Here is a 22,015-nt window from a genome sequence, read left to right as displayed (position 1 = left end):
GCTATTACGGGTATCTTTTTAACCTCCAAAAAAAAAAAAAAAAGAAAAACAAAAAGAAAGACAGCTTTGGGGCACCTGGGTGGCTCGGTTAAGTGTCCGACTTCAGCTCAGGTCATGATCTCACGGTTCGGTTCGGCTCATGAGTTTGAGTCGCACACTGGGCTCTCAGCTGTCAGCACAGAGCCCACTTTGGATCCTCTGTCAACCTTTCTCTCTGCCCTTCCCCCACGCGTGCTCACATTCTCAAAAATAGATAACAGTTAAAAAAAATACTGTTCAAAAATTTTTATTTGTTTATTTTTAAATTTTTTTTCAACGTTTATTTATTTTTGGGACAGAGAGACAGAGCATGAACGGGGGAGGGGCAGAGAGAGAGGGAGACACAGAATCGGAAACAGGCTCCAGGCTCTGAGCCATCCCAGAGCCTGACGCGGGGCTCGAACTCACGGACCGCGAGATCACGACCTGGCTGAAGTCGGACACTTAACCGACTGCGCCACCCAGGCACCCCAAAAAATTTTTAAAAAGAAGGCAGCTTTGGTGCTTTCTGGCCCTTTAAGTATTTCAGAGGGAGAAATCCCTTTCCCCACCAACTTTTTGTTTTGAAAACTTCAAAAACTTCAGAAAAAGTGCCTGAATGGTACAATGAGGACCCATATGCCCTTCGCCTTGATTCACTGGTTCTTCCCATTCTGCTACATTGGTTTTATCTCTCTTTATTCTTGCTGAACCGTTTGAGACTACATCGCAGATGTTCACCCCTAAACACTTCAGCGTGTGTTTCCTAAGAACAAGGGCATTTTCCTATGAAACCACAGCACGGTTAGCACACTCAAGAAATTTAACACCGATGAGGTAATATCTACTACACGGGCCTTACTCAATTTTCTCCGATTGGCCCAATATAGTTTTCTGCAACTCGCCCACCCCTTCCTGCCCTCAAGGTCCAATCAAAAATCTGACTTGGCATTTAGCGCTGAGCCTGGAGTTTGGATTTCTCTCCAGCTCAGTGGGCCTGCAACTGTGGGCCCGGCCTCCAGGAAGACAGCTCCAGGTGGAGACAGGTGCTGGCTGTGAGCTCATAGGTGCTGGTGGGGTCCATGGGAAGGACATAAGCATGACTTAGGCCCCACAAATGTCTTCCCAGATGCGGGGGGGGGGGGGAGTGCAAGCTTGGGGGGGGGGTGGCACTGTCCCCCTGCAGGGCTTGTATGGAAGAATTCAATCTCTCAATAAATTACCTTCTGTTGATGTTACTCCCCCAGGGCCAGGCAAGGACTTAGCCTTCGGTCCCCACAACAGCTCCTAGGGCTGTTTTCTTTCCTTTTATGATTGAAAGGAGTTTCTGTTTCTCCATCTGATGAGGAGGCTGGTGATGGCCAAGTGGGGCCACATGCTGCCTCAGGAAGGATTACTGGGTGTGTGGTCAGTGTGAACTGTGGCCAAGTCAGCCGGGACAATGGCTGCTTCCTCCTCAGGTCTCTGGGCAGGTGAGTCTAGCCAGGGCCCCAGAGCTTCATGGGCATCTCAAGGCTCCTGATCCGCCCTGCAGCTGCCACGACCATCCTTGGGAGATGCACCCAGTAGCTTGAGTGGTGCCTCATTGCCCCCGGATAAGCCCTCCCACCTGTCCAGACTGTTGCCACTGCACTGGGCTTTGCTCACACCAGTGATGTCCCAAGGTTTTCTCCGGCTCAAAGCATTTACCGGTGGGGGAAGGCAGGGACCGTGATCTGATCAACTCAGGGATCCTGTCAGGAGCCACAGAACCATTTGTCGACTCTTCACAGAGCTTTCACAGATGTGACTTTAGCTAGGAGTCTGTAAGGCAGGACGAATGACATCATTGTTATTTTCAGATGAAGAAACTGAGGCATAGCGATAAATCTCACAGGCCTCCTCTTGCAAGAAGAAAACCAGAAATGGAATGCAAGCCCCTTATTCTACTGTGGGTGGAAACTGAGGCTCAGAGGTCGCCAGGTTTGGTTCTGACTGCTACTTTGCAGCTGTATGCCTTTGGCTCTGGGAAAGGAGGTGTTTCAGGAATTATTACTATCTGTGTCTGCATTTGGAGGCAGAGGTAGGACCAGAACTTGGATGCTCTAAAGGCTCTTTCTAGAACATTCTATGCCACAGGTCCTGGGGATGGGCAATCAATAATAATAGTCATTGAGTGCTTGCCACAGGATAGGCAAGGGTCTAAGTATTTCACAGCTATTAACTTATCAACTTACTATTAACTTATTAAATCCTCACATAGTGTATTATGAGGTGGGTGCATTATTATCCCCATCAGCTCATTTTATAAAGGGGAAAGCTAAGGCACAGAGGCTTTAAGATATTTGCTAGAGGTGGCGCTGGCCCCTGCCTCCCACGTGCTCTGATCTTGAGGCGCAAGCTGCATTTCTTGGATTTCTTGAGCCCAAGGCCTGAGTAGATAAAACCTCCAACAGGTGAGCAGGTCACTGCAGGGAGCAGAGAAACTTGGTTCTGAACGGAGGGGGGTGAGAGCTCCTCTGGACTCAGGCAATTGGGGGTTTGAATTCTGGCTCTTTCATTTGAGTGACCTTGGTGTGACCGTGACCTCTCCCGCCTCCATTTTCTTATTTGCAAAATGGGAGATTGCTGAGAGAAGTCTTGGTTCTACTCCACGGTAGGAGCCATTACACACAAGGCCCTCAGTTTCTTCCTCTGTATCATGGGAGAGTAATCTCTTGGCTGGAAACGTGTTTGGGTAAACCGTAACTTGGAGGCTGTGAAAGACCTTAATAGAAGCTTGGTTCTCGCCTTCACATACAGTTTATAAAATGATTTTTGTGTAATTTCAGACCTCCTCTTTTACGGGGGGGGGGGGGGGGAGGGAATGTAAAGGCACCTTCTCCCCTGCCCTTTCGACCAGCGGCCACTTCACTGGTTACAGTTTGCACTCTCCCGCTCCTAAATGTGGGCTTTCAAGCCTCTCGGAGCCCCAAAGCCAGTTTCAGGGAAAGCTGATGGTTGGCCCCTTCGAATCCACGTGCTAACCTCGCGTGCGCTGGCTGGCTGGGCGGCTTCAGGTCCGAGAAGCTGGTGACGTCAAAGTCACGGACTGCCCTTCTTAAAGGCGCAGGTTTGCACTCCGTGTTCATTTTTCTGTGTTCGGACAAATAATTACGACTGCACAAAAGTTTTAAAGGCAAGGCGGGGGGGGGGGGGGGGGGTCTCAGGTGCGGGGCTTGCAGGGGAGATACGTGTCTCTCTGAGAAGCGGGATCAGAGACGTCAGCGCAGGATTTAAGCCTACCTGTCACCCAGTGCGGCACCCCCCAGTGCAGGGGGAAAGTACCTGGAAGGCACTTAACTTTGAGCCCCAGTTTCCTCTTCTGTCAAAAGGGCCCAAATAATAATACACTTCTAAAACCTTGGGGACTTAGAAAAAATAACGTGACAGTAGCCAACGCAAAAATGCCGGTCCCCTTCTTTCCTACTCAACCCTTTCATTGTGCGAAGGAGGAACCCGAGACCCGGAGTGGTGGTGTAACTTGCCCAAGATCACACACGGTGGTGGGATGCAGCCTAAATGGAGTCCGGCGGACCCTGTGTTTCCTGGCTCCTGGGCCAGCCTTTTCTCTGTCCAGCCTGCCTGGTCCGAGTCACAGCTCTTCTAACCCCAGCGCCCACGCGCACGGTACCCAGCAGTTTGGCAAGAGGTTGTGGAACAGCGCCTCAGTCGATTATCTGTAAAATAGGAATAATGCTAATTTCTGTTCCGTCATCACTAAGTTGGAAAACTCCGCAGGGAGCCCGGCGGGTAAATATATGCCATCACTATCTGATCGCCCCGTGGCTTTGGAAGAACTGATTCAAATCCCTGCCGGCTCCGCAGATGAGGACACCGAGGAAGAGCGGGAGAGCGCGTTACCCACGCTGGTCTGGAAGTTAAGGGAAGAGCTGGGACTCCCCGGGCAGCGCTCGGCCAGCGTACTGGTGGGATGGAGTTTGTAAGACCACGCTGTTAAGTGCGGTGCTGCCTCCGTCACGCTCGACGTGGAGACCCCGCGACCTTGGGACGCTGGTCCGGCGGAGAACCTGCGGCGCACCCTCCCTCGGCTTGGGGACTGGGGCGCTGCGGGTCCCAGAACCTCTGCGGGTGGGCGGGGCCGGCGGCACTCCGGGCGTGCGGCTGGTCGGCCGGCGGGGGGCGGGGCCTCGCGGCGCGGTCCGGAGGCGGGGCGGGCTCTGCCGCTTTTCAAGTCGGCCTTGGTACGGGTCGAGCGCGCGCGGACCCTGCACCGGCCGCGGAGCCGCCATGGGCCCTCTGGGCCCTGGGCGCCGCGCAGCGCGAGCACCGGCCTGGAGCCAGGTGGGCGGAGCTGGACCGGGGTTGAGGGCCCGGCTCGGGGCGGGGGTGGAGGTGGGCCTTCCGAGGTCCCGGGGAGCCCGAGCTGGGCTGGGGGCCTGGAGTCATGAGCGGTCGGGCCGACCTGCTCGGTCCCACCGGGCGTCCGCTGAGCGCGGGACCGGCGTGCCCGAGGAACAAGGAGAGATCCTGTCTCTCCAAACCTACTTTCCGCCCTCTCGGCCGAACAACCCCGCCTCTGTCTTGGGAAGAGAGCAGAGAGATTGTCCTTCCCATCTAGGCCTGGGGACTGGCCCTTCCGGCCTCGGGGGGAGGGTGCGGGGGAGGGCCTGGAACCTCGCCTGCCGTCCCGAGAGAGCGGACGGTCCTTTCGTGACCATCAGATTTGTTTACACGTTTCCCTCATTGCTCGGCCCCACCTTTCAGGCCCGGTGACTCGGAGCTCCCAAGTGCCTGCCTCGAGAGGCAGGGGCTTTGGGGATCGGCTCAGACGTTTTGATCTTTGGGTCCCCAGGGCCAGACCAGGTGCCTGCCCCGAGGAGGGGGCACGGTAATTCCGTGTTGCTTAGATGAGGAAATGGCAGTGGGCCATTATTGCCTCTTAACCAGTGAGTAACTCCCCAGGCTTCCCTCCTAACTACTCCCACAGTGACCTTGGTCAGGTCACCCTACCCCTCTGTGAATCTCTGTTTCTCAATTGACAAAGTAGAGCTGACAACTGCTTTAAAAGGTTATCGTGAGGATCGTTTGAATTCATGTCAAGTGAGTGAATTGGGATGAAGGGCTGGGTCAAATCCCTTTCTTCCCTTCCCACTGACTCGTGTTTTGTGAGTTGGGACTCCAGTTGACCGTTTGTTTTTCAGAATTGAAGCTACAAGATGGCTGACCAGAACCCTGGGGGCATTAGCCCCCTCCAACAAATGGTGGCCTCAGGCACGGGGGCTGTGGTCACCTCCCTCTTCAGTAAGATCTGGGGAGGTGGGGTGGGGGCAGCTGGGGACTAGGGCGGACCAAAGATTGGAGGGGACCTGGTCCTGGAGGAGGGGTCAGGGTTGGGGTCCTTAAGGAGACTTCAGACCTGCTGTCTTCCCCCCAGTGACACCCTTGGACGTGGTGAAGGTACGCTTGCAGTCTCAGCGCCCCTCCGTGGCCGGTGGTGAGTGCCCGACCCTGGAGCCAATATGGGGTGGTGCCTGGGTAAAACAAAGGTCTTCCAGGGATGGGGTCCCTGGAGGGGGGGGGGGGTTCTCCTGACTTAAGGGACTGCCTTGTATTTTAGAGCTGATGTCTTCCTCCAGACTCTGGAGCCTCCCCTACGCCAAATGTGAGTTCCCCAAGCCACAGGGAGCTTGTGAAGGTCCAGGGGAGGGAGTGTCCCCAGGGGACCCGAGAGCTCCACAGCCCTAGCACACACTTCCAGGTCCTGTTAGCGAGCCCTCTGTCAGGAATGTCCACCCAGGGACCACGGCCTCTGCTGGCCCTCTAGGGATGGGGACTCACCACCTCCCTGCAGGGTTCCAGAGCATAGTCATCCTAACACCCCCTCCCCTTTCCCAGTGCCCTCCTCTCTCCGATCCACAGGGAAGTGCCTCCTGTACTGCAATGGTGTCCTGGAGCCCCTGTACTTGTGCCCAAATGGTGCCCGCTGTGCCACCTGGTTCCAGGACCCCACGCGTTTTACGGGCACCTTGGTGAGTTGTGCCCTCAACCGTGTCTCTAGGCCTTCCTGAGGGCTTTGCATTGGTCACGCTGCAGACTCAGGAAAGAGTGAGTGACACAAAGCAAGTAGGGGTGGCCGGTTCAGTTTGGGAAGGGCTTCCCTGAGGAGGTATCATCGCTATGAGGTTTTGAAGGGTGGGCAAGAGTCCACTTGGAGCTAAGTGGGTGATTGAGTGTGTGGGGGCCTGAGCGACTACCGCCAGGACTCCGGGCAGTGGGGAGAGGTGAGGGCATCAGGCTGGGGCCAAGTATGGGTTAGCCCCCTCATGGAGCTTCTTCACCTTCCTCCTTGCGGACTGGTGTCTGCTTGGCCAGGATGCCTTTGTGAAGATCGTGAGACATGAAGGCACTAGGACCCTGTGGAGCGGCCTCCCAGCCACCTTGTGAGTATCCCAGCTTGTGTATTTGCTTTTCCTTCCTGGACTCCTCTGACCCGTTCCTCTCCTGTTGGCTGACTGGGGCAGGGGAGGCCTGGGAGGTTTGGGAGGCTTTGGGAGTCCCAGCTAACCTCTGTTCACACTCCCAGGGTTATGACTGTGCCGGCCACTGCCATCTACTTCACCGCCTATGACCAACTCAAGGCCTTCCTTTGTGGTCGAGCCCTGACTTCTGACCTCTACGCACCTATGGTGGCTGGCGCACTAGCCCGCTGTGAGCACAGCCTTGGGCCCTTGATCTCTCTCTCTCTGACCCCCACCTGCGCTTGAGTCCGGTTCTGGCTTCCAGCTCCAATGTCTGGCAGCTTAGGGGTAGAGGGATCTCTTGGGCCCCCAGATCCTGGGACAGGTTGCCGTTGGGCCCTGTGAGCTGACCTCTCCCCACTATTCCCCCTAGTGGGAACCGTGACTGTGATCAGCCCCCTGGAGCTGGTGCGGACAAAGCTGCAGGCTCAGCACGTGTCATACCGGGAGCTGGGTGCCTGTGTCCGAGCTGCCATGGCTCAGGGCGGCTGGCGCTCGCTGTGGCTGGGCTGGGGCCCCACTGCCCTTCGGGATGTGCCCTTTTCAGGTAGGAATCAGGGGTGCAGGGGCTGGGGTAACGGAGCCTTTGGATGACTCACAAGAGTTCTGCAGTTTAATCCCAGTTGTGCTATTACTGACTTTGAAGTCACCTGACTTCTCTGGGCTTTGGATATCTCATCTGTGCAATGGGGCCAGCAGGCAGGGTATTCACCCAGGTTTTCAGAAGTAAATTTCTGCAGAGGCCCTGTTACAGAAACTGGCACGTAACGAGCAGTCTTGGTTACCAGGAGGGAGGGCTTGTCACATTGTGCGGCAGTGGAAAATGGGAGGTCTGGGGCCACCCTGCTGCCCTCTCCCAACTCTAATGAGTGTATCCTTGCGCCCCTAAGCCCTGTACTGGTTCAACTATGAGCTGGTGAAGAGCTGGTTGAGCGGGCTCAGGCCAAAAGACCAGACATCCGTGGGCATCAGCTTTGTGGCTGGCGGCATCTCAGGGACGGTGAGTTGATCGGACAGGGGGTGAGGCCAGTGGATGTGTCCTTGGGAGGCCTGAGGGTTGTTGGAGGTGCTCAAGAGAAGAGTGCTCGTGTAGCAGCAGGTGGCTGCCTGTTGAGGAGCAAGCTCACCCTCCCTGGTGAAATCCTGGTTAAGGTTGGCAGACCCTGGCTGGATGCGGGGGATGGGGGTCCTGGGAATGGAGACCAGCTCTCTCCCTACCCCACCAGGTGGCGGCCATCCTGACTCTACCCTTTGACGTGGTGAAGACGCAACGCCAGGTCGCACTGGGAGCGGTGGAGGCTGTGAGAGGTGAAGGTTCTGGCTGGTGTGGGGCCAGGCAGGTGGGGGCCCTAAGCGGGGTCTTACTGGGCTGTGCCTTACGTTTGCAGTGACGCCCCCGCACGCCGACTCCACCTGGCTGCTGCTGCGGAGGATCCGGGCTGAGTCTGGCACCAGGGGACTCTTTGCAGGTGAGTGTCTGTGTGTGTTTGTCCAAACTTGAAAGGATTGGGCCCCTCCCAGGACCCTGACCTTTGACCCTAATCTCCGTCTCCCATTGCAGGCTTTCTCCCGAGGATCATCAAGGCTGCCCCCTCCTGTGCCATCATGATCAGCACTTACGAGTTTGGCAAAAGCTTCTTCCAGAGGCTCAACAGAGAACAGCCTCTGGGCTCTTAAAAGGAGCCAGGGGACAAGGCCCCTATCTCTTCCATGGATGGGGGTGGGGCAGAAGGAGACTGAGCCAAGTGCCTTGTCCTCAGCACTGAGGGGAGGGGCCTCATTTCCCTTCCCTCTCAACTATGAGCTCCAGGGGTTGGGGCTACCCCTCTAGGTCTGCCAAGGCCCCCCTAAAACAGCTTTCTTCCTGCTGTTCCTCATTCCCAAGCCCCAAGGATAATCACTTTTCCAGCCCCCCGCCCCGACCAAGTTCAAGACCAAATCTGATAACTGCCCCCTCCCTTCCCACCATTTCCCTGTGTTTGCTGTAGCTGGGTCTGCTTCTGGGAGCCACAAAACCCTGGGCCTGGTGTAGTCTGCACCCTTCCCTGTTAATTCCTTGAGTCTAAAGATGATGAACTTCTCTCCAGTGCCTGTGAGTGCAGGGGGGTCGGGGTGGGGAGGGAACTGGGACTTGGTGAGTGATTTGCACAGAGGGGGCCTGGAAGGGACCTTGACAGCGGCTTTTACTGCCCAGGTGGTACCCACATAAAGCACCCCCCTCCTTATTTAGTGAGAGCTGGGTCAGTGCAAGGACCCAGAGTTGGGGGCGACAGGTAGTGTTAGGGCCAGGGTAGAAGGTGGTGCAACCCCTCCCCAAGGGCACACTTCAGTGACAACAGAGGGGGGAGGTTGCTTCTTTGGGTCTGCAACTCTGGGCCAAAGCTGAATTGCTCAGGGTGCCGGAAGGAGAATAGGGCCCTGCCAGGGCTTGCCTCCTCCACCTGCCCCCAGGATGTTCAGTGTCTTCTCTGCTTGGGGCTAAGCAAGTTATTAAGAGTATTGGGCTGAATGGGGCATTTACATGTCTGCTGGGGAAAGGCCTAACATTTAGGACCCTTAGGAAAGCCACCTACTCCTGGCTTTCTTCCGACAGGTCTGCTCCCGTGGGGCATGTACCCATTCTGTCTGGTCTAGCATCACCTTCGTTATGGGCCCGGCACCGGCTCTATCAGATTGTGCCACTTCAGGACAGTGTCCAGTCCCAGCCCCCCACAGACAAAGTTGCCCTCAGTCTTCTGGTTTTTATTTGCCTGATCCCCTCAGAGCCCCTGCCCTGGGGACTGGGAAGGGAGGGACTCCAGGGAATACACAAGGACAGACTGAAGAGGCATGGGAGGTGGGGGTGCTGAGGCTGGGCCACCAGCTCCGGAGGAGGGTGGTGGGGATGAGCGAAGAAGAGTCCAGTGGGAAGCCAGCCAGGCGTCAGGGTCACCAGAAGAATGGAACAAACTTTCCCAAGGATTCCCTGTGGCCGCGGTGCCCCTGTAGCCTGGCCCAACCGACTCCCCTTTGCAGCTCCTGCTCCCTTGGGCAGAAAGCTAAAACTGGCGAGAAGCAAAGGGTGCCTTTCGCAAGAGACCCATGGCTGGGTGGGCAGCGTTCCCTGGAAAAGTGGCCTGGACTGGGGGACTCTGAGGAAAGGCGGCAGGTGTCTGTGCCCCTGGCCAGGGTGGGGGTGGGGGGGCTGGCGTTGGTGCTGCCCACACCGCTCCTCAGCTGGGGCTCAGTGCTGGGCTGCCCTCAGGACTGTCGCTCACCAGGCACTCGTTGGATTTGAAGCTCGCCAGGGACTTGCAGCTGGGGATGGAGGCCAGGGAGCCGCAGAGGCCCAGCATGGAGGGCGTGGGGTCCTTCCCTGGGGAGAGAGGGCAGGTGAGGCCAAGCCAACTGGTCTGCCTGTGTGTGAGTTGGGGAGGGGGGTACAGGCGAAGGCAGTGGAGGGGCAACCCTCAGGTGAACCCCCCCCCCAGGAATTTTTCCTCATTTCTGGAGCATTTGCCATTTTCAGTTAAACCTTGATAAGCATCTGCCCATGCCATGCACAGTGCCAGGGACACTGTATTGTAATCGTCAGTTTATGTCTCTGTCTCCCCCTGAGGTTCATCCTCTCTGTCTGTTTATTAAACACACGGTGAGCACTTGTTCCGTTCCAAGCACTGGGGATACAGAGAACGGACGAGACACGGTCCCTGCCCTCACGGAGCTCACAGTCTGGTGGGGAGACAGACACACGGACAATCACAAACACAGTGTGGCGGGGTTCCACGTCCATAGCCTGCCTTGTCTCAAAGAAGATCTAAAATCATCCAGTACAGTGTGGTTTTTAGAAAGAAAAGGCAGAAGTCCAGGCACCGGGAAAACTAGGGCGGGGAACCGAGGTGAAGCCAGGGGAGGGCAACACAAAATGCATGCGTTGAAGTCCTGGACATTCGCTTGAAGAGAGCCACTAATTTGGCTCTGAGCTTCCTGGCAGCCAAAGAAAAGGGGGAAACAATGGTCAGGCAAGCGGTTCGCAGAGTGCATGAGGTAAGAGCAAATCAGTTAGGCAAAGAGTTCCCCAAGAATTTGTGAGCCCCTTGAGGATGTCATCATGCCAAAAGCCTTGAGCCCTCACCATATGCCAACATGGGTGGTTATTTTAATCAGCACCCCCATTTTACAGATGGGAAGTGCTCAGCCAGGTGAAGTGACTGACCGAGCTGGCAGGGGAGGAGGCACAGCTAGTTTGCCCTAGGGTCTGCCCAACACCCCCAAACCAAACTTAATTGCTGTGCTAAGCTCTCTGGAAGGGCTGAATGAAAGAGGGAATCGGCCAGGGCCAATTCCATAGGCCCCAAGGCCTGGCCTCAGCCCTTCTTGGAAGAGTTGGGTGCTGGATCGGGGGCTCACCGATGGGGCCCCAGGGCTCCTCATCCCGTTTGCCCTCTCCCAGGCGCTGGGAGTCCGAGCTCAGACTGGCTTCAGCTGACAGTGGCTCCGTGCTCATGAAACTGTGTCTGTGGCAGAGCAGAGGGCTGGTGTGCAGGCAGAGGCCTACAGCCCCTCCCCCCCCCCCCCCCCCAGTGCCCCTCTTCCCAGTAAGGGCCAGCACTCGGGCCCAAGCTGAGCCTGGCTGAGGCTTACCTCCGGTAGAGTTTGGGGTTGTTGGCACCCTCTGCCCCATTGAGCGTTCCTAGTGACGGCCATTGGTTGACCAGGGGAGTAGTGAGCTCTTTGGAACCCTGGGCCAGGGGAACGTGGTCACCGGGGATCAGACCTGTCCTGGGATGGGGAGGAGGGGTCAGGACTGGCTAGGAGAGGGAGCAGAAGTGGGGAGGGGGGGGCGAGCTCAGAAAGAGGTGGTGGTGGGGTTAGGAATGAAACCTGGGTAGCAGAAATGGGGATAGAATGTTGAGGATCAGTAGGGCAGATCCTGGGAGGCAGTGGAAGGTACTGGGGGTTAGAGAGGTGACGGGGATTTGGTGTGCTCCTACTGGGGGATGGAGGGGACAATGGGGTGTTTGTGGGACTCAAGTCAGTGTGGAGTGGATAGAGAACAGAGTGGGAATCCTGAAGGTTAATGGGGTATCTTGGGGACTCCTGCTGGGAGGTCACAGGGTAATGAAAAGGTCTAGGGGGGAGCTATTGGGGATGAGTAGCAGTGAAGTCAGTGGTCACCGTGGGGATGATGGTCAGTGGTTGCGGAGCAGAGGGCTGTTGAGCAGAGGGAATAACGGGATCGTGTTGAAGGTTGCTAAGTAACATTTGAGGTCCTTATCAGTAATGTTGGGGTCCCAGGAGTAATGTTCTATAACCATGCTAGCTGACGGATGAAGTGGGGCGCCCAGGATCTTACGTTGAGAGTAATTTAGTTCGCTGGGGACGGGGGCCTGGGGTGGAGGAGGTGAGGGGATCAGTGGTTTGAGGCTGGCGGTTGGTTGCACTAGATGCTGTTATCAAGGAAGGTGACGTTGGACTCTGGGGGCGATGTGGTCGGGGTGGCCGGGACGGGGAAGGGCGGCGGCGGCGCTCACAGCTGCTCCTGCAGCTCCAGGATCACGCCTTCCAACTCCCGCTTCTCGCGCTGGTTCTGCGCCGCCGCCTCCTCCAGCTGCAGCTGCAGCCGCCGGTTCTCCGCCTCCAGGTCCTTCAGCTGCGACTCGCGCAGGCGCACCAGCTCCTCCAGGTAGCCCTGCGGGGCGCCGGCTCAGCCCGGGACGCGGGACGCGGGACGCGGGGGGAGGGTCCCAGCGGCCGCCCGCCCCCTTCCCCCCAGCCCGCAGCCCCCGCCGCGGCATCACGCACCTTCTGCGCGTAGACGATGCGGAACTTCTGTTCCATCTTGTGCCATTTGCTGTACCAGCTGTCCTCGTCGGTGACGAGCGGCAGGTACGGGTGCTCGGGCGAGTTGTCCTCGCTGGTACTGCTCTCGGCGCTGTGCCGCTCCTCCTCGTCCGTCAGGTAGTCATAGCTTGGGGGAAGGAGCGGTGGGCACGGCCCGCTCTGCCCGCCCGGGCTTCCCTTGCCGACCCCCTGGGGCGGAGGGACCCGGATGCCGGCGCAGCCTGCCCCCTGCCCGCGGTCCCCCACCCATCACAGCAGTCCTGCTGCTCACCTCTGGGTGAACTTTAGGTAGGGTGTGTAATCGATGACCACGGGGGTCTTCCCGTCCAGCACTTCGCCCTTTAGGCAGAAGCTGGGGGCAGAGGAACCACAAGGTTGGGGGCGGGTAGGAGGAGATGGGAATGTGGGCGTTCGCGGCTAAACTCCCTCCGCCACCTCCATCCAGACCCCACCTGAAGTCTATGGCGCTCAGTCCGATCAGCATCCCGGTGAGGACGGTGGCTTCCTCCCGAAGCATGATGGCTCCCGAGTCATAGAAACGTCTGCGGGGCGGGGGAGCGAGGGACTGATGGTGCAGCATCCTCCCGCGGGGGTGGGGGGTGGGGCACCCCTCAGGACTTCTCTTGTTAGCTTACTACAGACCTTTCCTAGAGGAAGGAGGGGTCTCTTTCCTGCTCACCTCTCAGGTGTGGATCTGGTCTCTCCCTCAGAGTGGGGCCCACTGTGTCTCCCACCTATTAGAACGTGTGTTCCCTGAGAATACTTTCCTCCATCCTCTGAACTACCCCTTTCCCGCAAAGCATGGAGTCATCCAGAACGGTAAAATCAGGAAACCAGTTCTAATCATTAGTGCTTGGCATACAGCAGGTGCTCAAAAATATGGTGTAAACTCTGACATGTGAGGACAGACTAGAGATAGAATGGAGTGAAAACATTGGGTTGTATGTGACCACTGGGTTGGTGGGGAGAGAGACATGACCCTGACCATACTCAGCTTCAAGCACAAATTCTGCCTGTGACCCCTGCGCCTGAGACCCATTCTCTCTGCAAACCCACGGTGCAGGGACTGAGGCTCGGCACACTGGGACTCTGTCGTCCATGGGTAGCAAGTACAGACTGCTGCCACTGTTTGCGGAGTAGGTAGGGCTCTGTGTTATAGGTCATGGAACAAGGTTAACATAGTTGAGGCTTGTTCAGAGGTGTGTCTAAGGTTAGGGCTGTGCATGAGGTCAGTGCTGCCGGATGGTGGAGAATAATTAATCTGACTTGGAAGAGATGGTGGTGGTGCTAAAGGTGTGTTCCAGGAGGGCAGGCGCAGTGGCAGAGGATAGTCTGGGAGAGGGAGACAGGCAAGCTAGCAGTGCATGCTGGGAGTTGTAGTCCAGATACCGAAGGTTGCTCTAAGAATTGAAGGATCAAGTATGTTTAGGCAGTGAACGTGCACACTGGGATCTGTGGTCCGAGCTGACTGAGAGGGTCTGACCTGGTGGTCCGGGTGTCCCGCAGAGCTGTGGTGATGTATTCCGACATTCGCTTCTCCATCAGTGCCACTCGGATCCATGCCCGGCCCTGGAAAGCACACTCACCTTTATTTGTTGCCCTGAAGGGACCCATGAGTGCACTATTGGGTCTAGACCTCCTGTGGCTCTTCTACCCAGTGCCTGTAGGCAGGGGTGAGGAACAAGGAGCAGGCAATCCCCCCCTGTATTCCCCTGCAACCAACAGCTGCCCTCGCCCTGCCCATCACAGGCCCCTCACCTTGGCTCGGGCTGTGCTGATGTTTTCCATGTTCTCAATGCTGCTCACACAATTGTTGGGCACTTTGCTGCAGGCCAACCGGATATAGTCCCAGAAGCCCCGCTGCCCGTCTGAGCTGAACCAGCTCACCGGACCTGCTGGGGCACAGGCTGAGCCAGGGCAGGGAGGCGGCTCAGCAAAACCAGGGAGTTTGTACAGGGTCCATGTCATGGGGTATACACATGCATAAGTATAAGCAGCCACGCCCACACATGGTGCCTCCCCCAAACATATGCGCACACGCATGCATGTGCACAAAGGGCTCGCTAGCATATAACTGCACGCCCGTTGATTGGGCTTGTGGGCACCCACTCAAGTGGCCAGAAGACCCCGTCCCCTCTTCCCAGCTCTGTGCATGGCCCAGAGTCAATGATGGGGTTCAGAAAGCCACAGGGGAGATCAGAGTGGGTGGCTGGAAGCTCAAGGCTGGGAGTTAGGAGGGCTGGACAACAGGGGACAGGGAGCTGGGCCCGCCCACCTTTGAAACGGTGGCTGAGGATCTGCTCTAAGATGGCTGCAAAATTCACAAACTCCTCGGATGAGTCATCGATGGGTTCTGCCGTATACTTCTCCAGCAGCGTTTTCACAGAGAACCTGGTGAGGGGTGGGAGAGGGGGAAGTGGGGGGTCCAGTGAGACAACAGGGCAATGGCAGTAGAGGAGGGGTGTTAGGCAAAGAGAGGGAGAGAAGGACGGAGAAGAGGTCATGAAGAGCATGGGTGTGGTGGGAAAGGGAAAGAAGGTGAAATACGGAGGGATACACAGTGACCACAGAGGTGCTGTGACCTGGGAGTGATAGAGTGGCAGGTGGGAGACTGATTGACATATAGGTGATAGGAGAGGTGACAGCTAGAGAAAAGAAACTTCAGGACACCCGGAGTCAGGGGTCTTTCCCAGAGCCCCTTCCTTCTTGCCCATCCTTTGGAGTTGCATTTTCTATGTGTGTGGGTCAGAGGTCAGCTAGGAGTTAGAAGTGGGTTTGCACCCCTGCCCTGTGCTGTCTTCTGCTATTGCTGGAACAAACTTCAGTCCCTTCTGGGGGCGGCGGGGGGTCACCTGTGCCAGGACATGTGAGTTGGCACTGAGCACATGGAGCGTGGGCATGCCAGGGTGGCCAGGTGGGCTTTTAGCACACGGATGCCCCCCTTTCCCTTTCTCCTTCCTAGCCTGGTCGCCCACACACCAGCTGCCCAGAACCAGGCGGTGCAGAGCTGGGCTGGGGCGTTGTGTGTGTGTGCAGGTTGTGGGTCTGACACACATTGGGTGTGTGTGTGCGTGTGCAGGTTGTGGGTCTGACACACATTGGGTGTGTGTGGGCGGGACATTGGCAGCAGATCTCTGGAAGGGGTCTTAGAGGTCCAGACACCTGGCTTCTCAGAGAGGAAGGGAATCAAGGGAAGCCAACAGGGCTGAGAAACTGGAGCCCAGCAGCCCCCGTCCTTCTCTGCAATCCTGCTCAGAGCCTCCGCTACCTCTGCAATCCCTACCCCTGCAATCTGCACCTGCCATCCCTGCACTGGGATGGGGCAGGAATGAGGACACAGCTCCCAACATCCCATTATTACCCTATTGTGGGTGGCAGAGCAAGAGTGGGTGTTGGGGGATATGGGGGCTGCTTGGAACTGCCCTTCCCCCGCTAAGCTTATCAAGCCCTGTAATGTGTCAAGCACTGTAGTTTGCATGTATTAGCTCATCCATCTTTACAACAGCTCTGGGAGGTAGGTCCTCTTACTATCATCATTCCCATTTAACAGATAAGGTAATTGAAGATTCAAGAGGTGGACTGATCTGTTCAGAGTCACACAGCTAGTGAGGAGTCAGGTAAGTGTGTCTGATTCCAAAGCGCTTCCTCTTTCCGCTACATCTTGTGGCCTCCTGGTGGCCATCACGTTTCCCAAGGCCTGGGAGCAGCCCCTGCCTCCTCTGCCTTCCACTCTGCAAGCTCCAGCCCCTACGCACTGTCCTCTGAGGCTCTCAGACCAATGGCAGAACTGAGCCAAAGGCCCTCCCTCCCTCTCTTTGGGCTTAGAGCTGGTCTGGCCCGAAATCAGAGCCGGGTCAGTGTTGGGGTCCTAGTAGATGGAAGCAGCCTGATGGACTCAAATCCTGTTTCCAGGTGATATCCATGTGGCCTTGGACGGGTCATTTAATCTCTCTGAGGCCCAAACAGGAATAATAGAGTACCTGCCTCGGGCTCCAGGAAGGACTGGGAGAAGGTAAGTGTGTATAGGCCATTGGGCAGGGGTGGCGAGGAGCAGGGCCATTAATGGTAAGGTCGACCCTGCTGGAAAGAGCGTGTGTTTAGGGCATTAGCTGGGCTTCATTATGCAGCACGCTTCACCCCCCGTGATATTTTCTGGTCATCTGGGTCAGCCCTCAGTGGGGGCCTGGGGCTCATTTCAGTGTGGCAGCCATCTGCCATCTATCCTCAGGGGTGTCGCCGAACTGGTCATTGCCCCCGGGAGCCCCATGGTGTGTTCCTTGTTAGGAGGTGCAGTGGCTGCTGCAGGTTACCATGGAGACGGGGAGGCCAGGGCCCGGGGGAGCCCTTGGCCTGCTAAAGGGAACTGTTCTGGGAGCTGGAGGCGAACCACATGACAGCGATGAGGTGGCAGGGGCCTGAGGGGTTTCTAAGTCTTTGTCATGCCCCCAACCCCCTCCAAAACTCTGTCCCTCACACCCCAGCTCTAAGCCCACTTCCGAACCTCCAGAACCTCTGCTTCTCCAGCCTAGGCCAAAGGGAGATTCCCCGCACCCCCCCCCTTTCCCCATGCACTCAAGAGGCTCAGTTGTCCTAGCAGGCAAAGGAAAGAAGAAGAACCTTCTTCTCAGAGACAGGAAGGGTACCATCAGGAGAGGGCTATTTTCATGTGCCAGGCGTGTGGTCCTACACGAATTATGCCATAACTATTCCTTGGTGTGGCTGTTACATTGACAGTGGGGATGATGAGGCACCCAAGGCCCAGAATGGTTGGGAGACTTCCCATGGTTGTACAGCAAATAACTGATGAAGTCAGAGCTTGAACCTAGGACCCTCTGGCCCCAAAGGCAGAAACCTTTGTTTTATACCATAGTGGCAGGGGTTGAGAGGTGAGGGTGGAGGCAGCAGCCTGCACTTTGGGCTGGGGCAGATGCAGTGTGGTTGGGTGTGTGCTCAGGAACCTGGTAGGAGCTATGGCGGGCAGGAGCCAGGGCATCAGGTGAGCGCTGATTCCTGGGGGGAAGGAGCAGGGCCAAGGCCTGTGTGTAGGCAAGGTGGGGGCTGCAAGGCAGGACAGCTGAGCCTGGCACTTGGAGTGCCTGCCCTCAGAGGTGGCATGGGGGGTGGGGAGGTTGCAGATGGAGAAGGCAGCTGGTGGGGGGGGGAGGTCCTAGAGGGAGAGATGAGGGCAGGTGAGGCTGAGGGACAGTGGCTGGGCAACTGGCCGCTCCTGGCTCAGGACAGGGCAGTGAGGGTGAGTCACTGCAGGGCTGAGGTGGGAAGCTTCATTTCCTGGGCCCCCCAAAAGCAGATGAATCTTCCCAACACTGCGACAGCCCCACCCTCAGGGACACATCTGCCCTCCCAGTCTCCTCCCTGGAACCCAGGAGACCCAGGCTTCTGCGGTCAGACCCTCCCTCCTTCCCACGGCAGGCACAGCGTCCCTCACCCTTCACTGGGTGGATTCAGGGGCTTTGCCCACACCCCTAGTTGATCCTGCCACAGGCTGCAGCTGCCCAGAGATGGAGGAGGGCACCATCTCTGCTCCCGGATTTGAGCCTGGGAAATCTCCCAGGAAAGCCCCACCCCTGAGAGGCCAGGATGTCAGGGGTGGGAGTGAGGGTATGCTTGGAGGGCGTTCAGGCCGCTACCTGTCAGTTCTTCTCTGCCCACCTCGCCCCCGCCCCCAGCAAGGGAGCCAGCCATCCCCACCCCTCCCCCTCACACACAATGTCACTTCCTGGTTTTCACAGGAAGCTGCAGTGCCAATTAAACACCCCTCACCCCCAGGCCCCGGACTGGGCATAGGCCTGACTTGGCCTAGAAGGATAGGGACCAGACCTCCAAACCCCCTCCTGGTCTGGGCCTGAGAGGAACAGTGGACGCGCTCGTCTTAACTCTGTGCTTCATCCCTTTTCCTCCGTGGCTGCTGTGCACCCTCCCGGCAGGCACGCTCGGTCCGTATTTCCGCAGCCCGCCCCGACGCCTCTCCCTGACCACCCCCCGCCAGCGGCGCCCACCTGCACACGGTGATCAGGTTCCTACGCTCCACGGCCACATTGCGGGAAGACGCTTTCTTGGAGGACAGCCCCAGAGCCATGGTGGTCTGGACAAAGCTCGCTTCCATCCAGATGTGCGGCCACTGCTGCCGCCACCAGCTGCCCCCCACCCCGCCTGGAGCCCCGGCCCCCCCCCGCCGGATCACGGCTGGGCCCTCTGCCCGCCGGGGCCCCTCGATCCCTGCTCGGTCATCCCCCTGCCGCTGCTCCCGGTGCCCGGCCCCCTGGCACCCTCCCCCGGCGGCGATTCCAGAGCAAAACAAGGCCGGAGGGAGCTCTCCGAGGTGCTGAGCCGGGCCCGTCACCCCCCTCCCTTAGACGCCCGCCCCCCTCGGCTGGTGACGTCAGGGCCCTCGGGCCCCGCCCCTGGCAGGCCGGGCACCAATCCGCAGAGGATGCAGAATTTGGGGGTGGGGGGGAGAGGGCTGGGGCAGAGGGAGGGCGGAGGGGGTCCCCGGAAGAAGCAGCGATTGGAAGGAGGAAGAGGGGGTATCTGGCCTGTTGTCCATTCCCACACTCAGGGCCCGGGACCCCTCTCCTCGCGTCTCTGAGTTCCAACGACTGAACTCCCTGGTTTCTGAGCTGTGATCGGTGGTGTCTCAGTTTTCCTCCTGCTGCCGGGGAAAGGAGGTCCTCACTTCCCATACCCTCATCGCAGCCCCGTCCCCCACCCAATCAGTATCTGCGTTCTCAAGGAGGCCGGGGTCAGGTCTGCCTCCAGAGAGCGCAGGTGGCCCTACGCGGTAACCTAGGATGCCAAGGAGCAGTCGGAGAGACTGTGTATCTGGTGTTTGGCTTGTCAGCACCGGCCGGTGGATTCAACGGCTCCTAGGGTGGGGGATGGGAATCCAGAATAAGCCGTAGGAGCCTAGCGGCTTGAACCACTCAGGACTGTGAGACTAGACTGGCAGCTAAGGGCCAAGGCACTGCTCTCTCTCGCTCTCTCTCTCTCTCTCTCTCTCTCTCTCTTTCTTTCTCTCTCTCGTAGTCCTACTACACCCTCACACCATCCCAGGGCAACTGGCTTGAGGGTTTAACCCCCTGGCTATCAGCATTGCTGCATGGTGCCATCAACTCACTCTGCAAGGCTAAGAGAGCCCCCAAAGTTGATCACATCTTTTAGGGTAAAGTGAAAGAAATGGATGCATTGCCTGGCTTTCCTGTCACCCTGTGCCTCCCAGTTGTTCTCTCATCCCTGCTTGCACCTGCTCCATTCCTCTCCTCAACCTGTTCTCTTTCACACTCCAAAATCTCCAGCTCCCACAGAAATCCTTCTGTGTTAAGGTGGGGTACACCCAATTTTCCCATTTGGCTTTAGGAATGTCCATCCTAGGGCTCAGCTTATGTGTATTCACCAACTCTGTCCACCTCCTGGATTTACTCCACTTTACTAGTGTATGGTCATATGTCCCCACACGGATTCACATGTGCACCAACATCTGAATATGATCAGCAGGCAGGGACCCTCTGTTAGCACAAACAGAGGAGGAAGAGATTAAAAAAAAAAAAAAAAAAAAAAGGCCTAGGCAAGCTCACAACCCCGGTCTCACTCCCTGGGCACTCCCAGCAAAGATCTCATGTCTACTCAACCTCAGCCTCAATTCTTGGCTTCCAGGACCTCAGACTTGGTCTTTTCTGTTTCTCCTTTGCCGTTTCCCTCTTCCCTCGCTTCTAGAAGGCCCTCTTATCATCCTCCTGCCTCCAGCTAGATAGCCAAGGCCAATCATGATATTCTTTTGTTTTTCAGTTGCAGGGTATGTCATGTGAACAAAAAAGCATGTAAAACACATAGGTGCAGTTTAAAGAATATTTACAAAACACCTGTGTCATTTCCTTAAAGATCAAGAAATAGAAAGTTGTCAAGAACCCAGGACTTCCCAAACACACCCAGATCTTCTCTTCATCCATCCCCCCAAGGGACAACCACTATCCTGACTTTTGTGATAACCATTTCCTGGCTTTTCTTTATAGTTTTATCACCTATATGTCGATCAATAAATATATAGTTTAATGTTTCTTTATTAAAAGAAAATTTGTTATTTGTCTATTCTTTCTCCATTATTTTCCTCGTATATGATTCCAGTACATGTCAATACTACACTTTATCTATTCTGTCACTGAGGGTAATTTTGTGTATCCGAAAGGGCCTGGTAAGAAAAATGGAAACCACATTATGTATTTCAGATAGAAGGGATTTAATACAGGGAATTGGTTACACAGGAGTTAGAAGACTAAAAGCGAAAAGAGAAAGAGAACACTGGGACGACATGGAACTCGTAACCAAATGAAGCAGCGAGGGCTGAGGGAACAAAAGAGAAGAGGTGGGATTGCTGCACCCCAAGAGACCACAGGTAGGGCCCTACTGAGTTGGGGCTCAGATTCAGGCAAAGTCACCAGCAGGCTGCTGCTTATTCCTCAGAGGAGCTGTTTACAAAGCTGGTTCTTGGCGTGCAGAATGAAGCTGAAGGCTGGAGCCAACTTCCAACGACAGAGCAACTCTGAAAAAAAAAACAGAAATATGGGGAGATAGTTCCTTCTTTCTTCCTCCTGCCTTCCATCTCTCTGTAGTGTCTCTTATTAGCAGAACCTAACAGAAAGCCAATTAGTAACGGAGACTGGGAAACAAGTTTGCAGAGTCAGATGCACTCAAATCAGACACCAGAGACACAAATAATGGATTTAGAGCAGAAAGGCAAGAAATGAATAACTGACATTAGTCTGCCTCTCTGCCTGCTCAACATTTATACACGTCTTTTTTTTTTTAAGTTTACTTTTATTTATTTTGAGAGAGAGCTAGGAGCAAGCGGGGGGGGGGTGGGCAGAGAAAGAGGGAGACAGAATCCCAAGCAGGCTCTGCGATGTCAGCGCAGAGCCCCATGCAGGGCTCGAATTTGTGAACCAAACCATGAGATCATGGCCTAAGCTGAAACCAAGAGTTAGATGCTTAGCCACCCTGGCGCCCCTGTACACATCTTTCTATACGTATTTGAACAGTAACAGGGGTGACTGGGTGGCTGTCAGTTAAGCATCTGACTCTTCGTTTCATCTCAGGTCATGATCTCACGGTTCATGGGTTTGAGCCCCGCATCAGGCTCTGTGCTGACAGCTCAGAGCCTGGAGCCTGCTTTGGATTCTGTGTCTCCCTCTCTCAAAAATAAATAAACATTAAAAAAGAAACTTGAAAAAGTGAACAGTGATGAACTTCATATGTTTGCCTCGCAAGATGCAGTTGTCCTTTGTACAAATGAAGATGCTCTGGTTCCCACTCCCAAAAGTGGGGCTGCAAAGTCACTACGGTAACAGTATCCATTTCTGGGTGATGCTAATACCTCACCTAGTTCAGCCACATTTCCTCTAGAGGATTCTGTAACCTAAAGGCTAAATTATGAAGCTCATTATCAACAAAAAACCGCCTATAAAATAATAAGGGAAAGAAAGGAGGGGAGAGATTAATGTGTAGAGATTAATATGTAGATTAATATGTCATTATTACGTACGTAATACTATGCATTATTAATATGTATTAATAACACAAAAAAAGCAAGAAAGAAAATACCTATGGCTTCTACAATCCTTATTCCTGTAACTGTCACAAGTTTACCTTTATAACTCTCCTCT

At 55.9% G+C, this 22,015-nt stretch overlaps 2 protein-coding genes and 1 long non-coding RNA gene across 11 annotated transcripts; 2 read left to right on the top strand and 1 right to left on the bottom strand.

Annotated features, from left to right (window-relative positions):
- Positions 1–4,181: 4,181 nt before the first annotated feature.
- SLC25A39 (solute carrier family 25 member 39) lies at positions 4,182–8,599 on the top strand. 5 transcript variants are annotated; one of them, XM_043584707.1, is made up of 12 exons: positions 4,182–4,341; positions 5,202–5,301; positions 5,435–5,494; positions 5,618–5,662; positions 5,896–6,029; positions 6,373–6,440; positions 6,584–6,708; positions 6,892–7,065; positions 7,409–7,518; positions 7,745–7,826; positions 7,907–7,987; positions 8,080–8,599. In XM_043584707.1, the coding sequence occupies exons 2-12, from the start codon at positions 5,217–5,219 to the stop codon at positions 8,193–8,195; spliced, it is 1,080 nt and encodes a 359-aa protein (XP_043440642.1). In that variant the 5' UTR covers positions 4,182–4,341; positions 5,202–5,216; the 3' UTR covers positions 8,196–8,599. The 5 variants fall into 5 exon arrangements, with proteins under 5 accessions (XP_043440642.1, XP_043440644.1, XP_043440641.1 ...); XM_043584709.1 differs by having other exon boundaries at positions 4,195–4,341; positions 5,920–6,029; XM_043584706.1 differs by having other exon boundaries at positions 4,227–5,100.
- A 646-nt stretch (positions 8,600–9,245) lies between these two features.
- Positions 9,246–18,517, bottom strand: RUNDC3A (RUN domain containing 3A). Of its 5 annotated transcripts, none has more exons than XM_043584701.1 (11): positions 18,359–18,517; positions 14,617–14,732; positions 14,100–14,248; positions 13,825–13,910; positions 12,794–12,883; positions 12,613–12,693; positions 12,303–12,468; positions 12,032–12,189; positions 11,142–11,279; positions 10,908–11,014; positions 9,246–9,873 (listed from the first exon to the last, which is right to left on the bottom strand). In XM_043584701.1, the coding sequence occupies exons 1-11, from the start codon at positions 18,463–18,465 to the stop codon at positions 9,731–9,733; spliced, it is 1,341 nt and encodes a 446-aa protein (XP_043440636.1). In that variant the 5' UTR covers positions 18,466–18,517; the 3' UTR covers positions 9,246–9,730. The 5 variants fall into 5 exon arrangements, with proteins under 5 accessions (XP_043440636.1, XP_043440637.1, XP_043440638.1 ...); XM_043584702.1 differs by having other exon boundaries at positions 14,100–14,236; XM_043584703.1 differs by having other exon boundaries at positions 14,100–14,233.
- On the top strand, positions 14,746–20,442 carry LOC122485683. Its single transcript, XR_006297914.1, has 3 exons — positions 14,746–15,958; positions 16,254–16,353; positions 18,287–20,442. It is a non-coding gene; the product is annotated as an uncharacterized LOC122485683 (long non-coding RNA).
- The last annotated feature ends 1,573 nt before the right edge of the window (positions 20,443–22,015 follow it).

Source organism: Prionailurus bengalensis, chromosome E1, assembly GCF_016509475.1.
Source record: "Prionailurus bengalensis isolate Pbe53 chromosome E1, Fcat_Pben_1.1_paternal_pri, whole genome shotgun sequence".
NCBI lineage: Eukaryota > Metazoa > Chordata > Mammalia > Carnivora > Felidae > Prionailurus > Prionailurus bengalensis.
Note: the sequence above shows the minus strand (reverse complement) of the source record. Positions and strands in the feature narration are given on the sequence as shown.

What these genes read in the sequence shown, in the direction of transcription:
- SLC25A39 (XM_043584707.1), top strand. Translation starts at nt 5,217, where the DNA reads ATGGCTGACCAGAACCCTGGGGGCATTAGCCCCCTCCAACAAATGGTG. An exon ending in GAGCCTCCCCTACGCCAAAT is followed by an intron (nt 5,663 to 5,895) that starts GTGAGTTCCCCA and finishes CCCCTTTCCCAG; the next exon opens with TGCCCTCCTCTCTCCGATCC. An exon ending in TCGGGATGTGCCCTTTTCAG is followed by an intron (nt 7,066 to 7,408) that starts GTAGGAATCAGG and finishes TGCGCCCCTAAG; the next exon opens with CCCTGTACTGGTTCAACTAT.
- RUNDC3A (XM_043584701.1), bottom strand. Translation starts at nt 18,465, where the DNA reads ATGGAAGCGAGCTTTGTCCAGACCACCATGGCTCTGGGGCTGTCCTCC. An exon ending in TCAGCACAGCCCGAGCCAAG is followed by an intron (nt 13,911 to 14,099) that starts GTGAGGGGCCTG and finishes TGTGCTTTCCAG; the next exon opens with GGCCGGGCATGGATCCGAGT. An exon ending in TACCTAAAGTTCACCCAGAG is followed by an intron (nt 12,469 to 12,612) that starts GTGAGCAGCAGG and finishes CCTTCCCCCAAG; the next exon opens with CTATGACTACCTGACGGACG.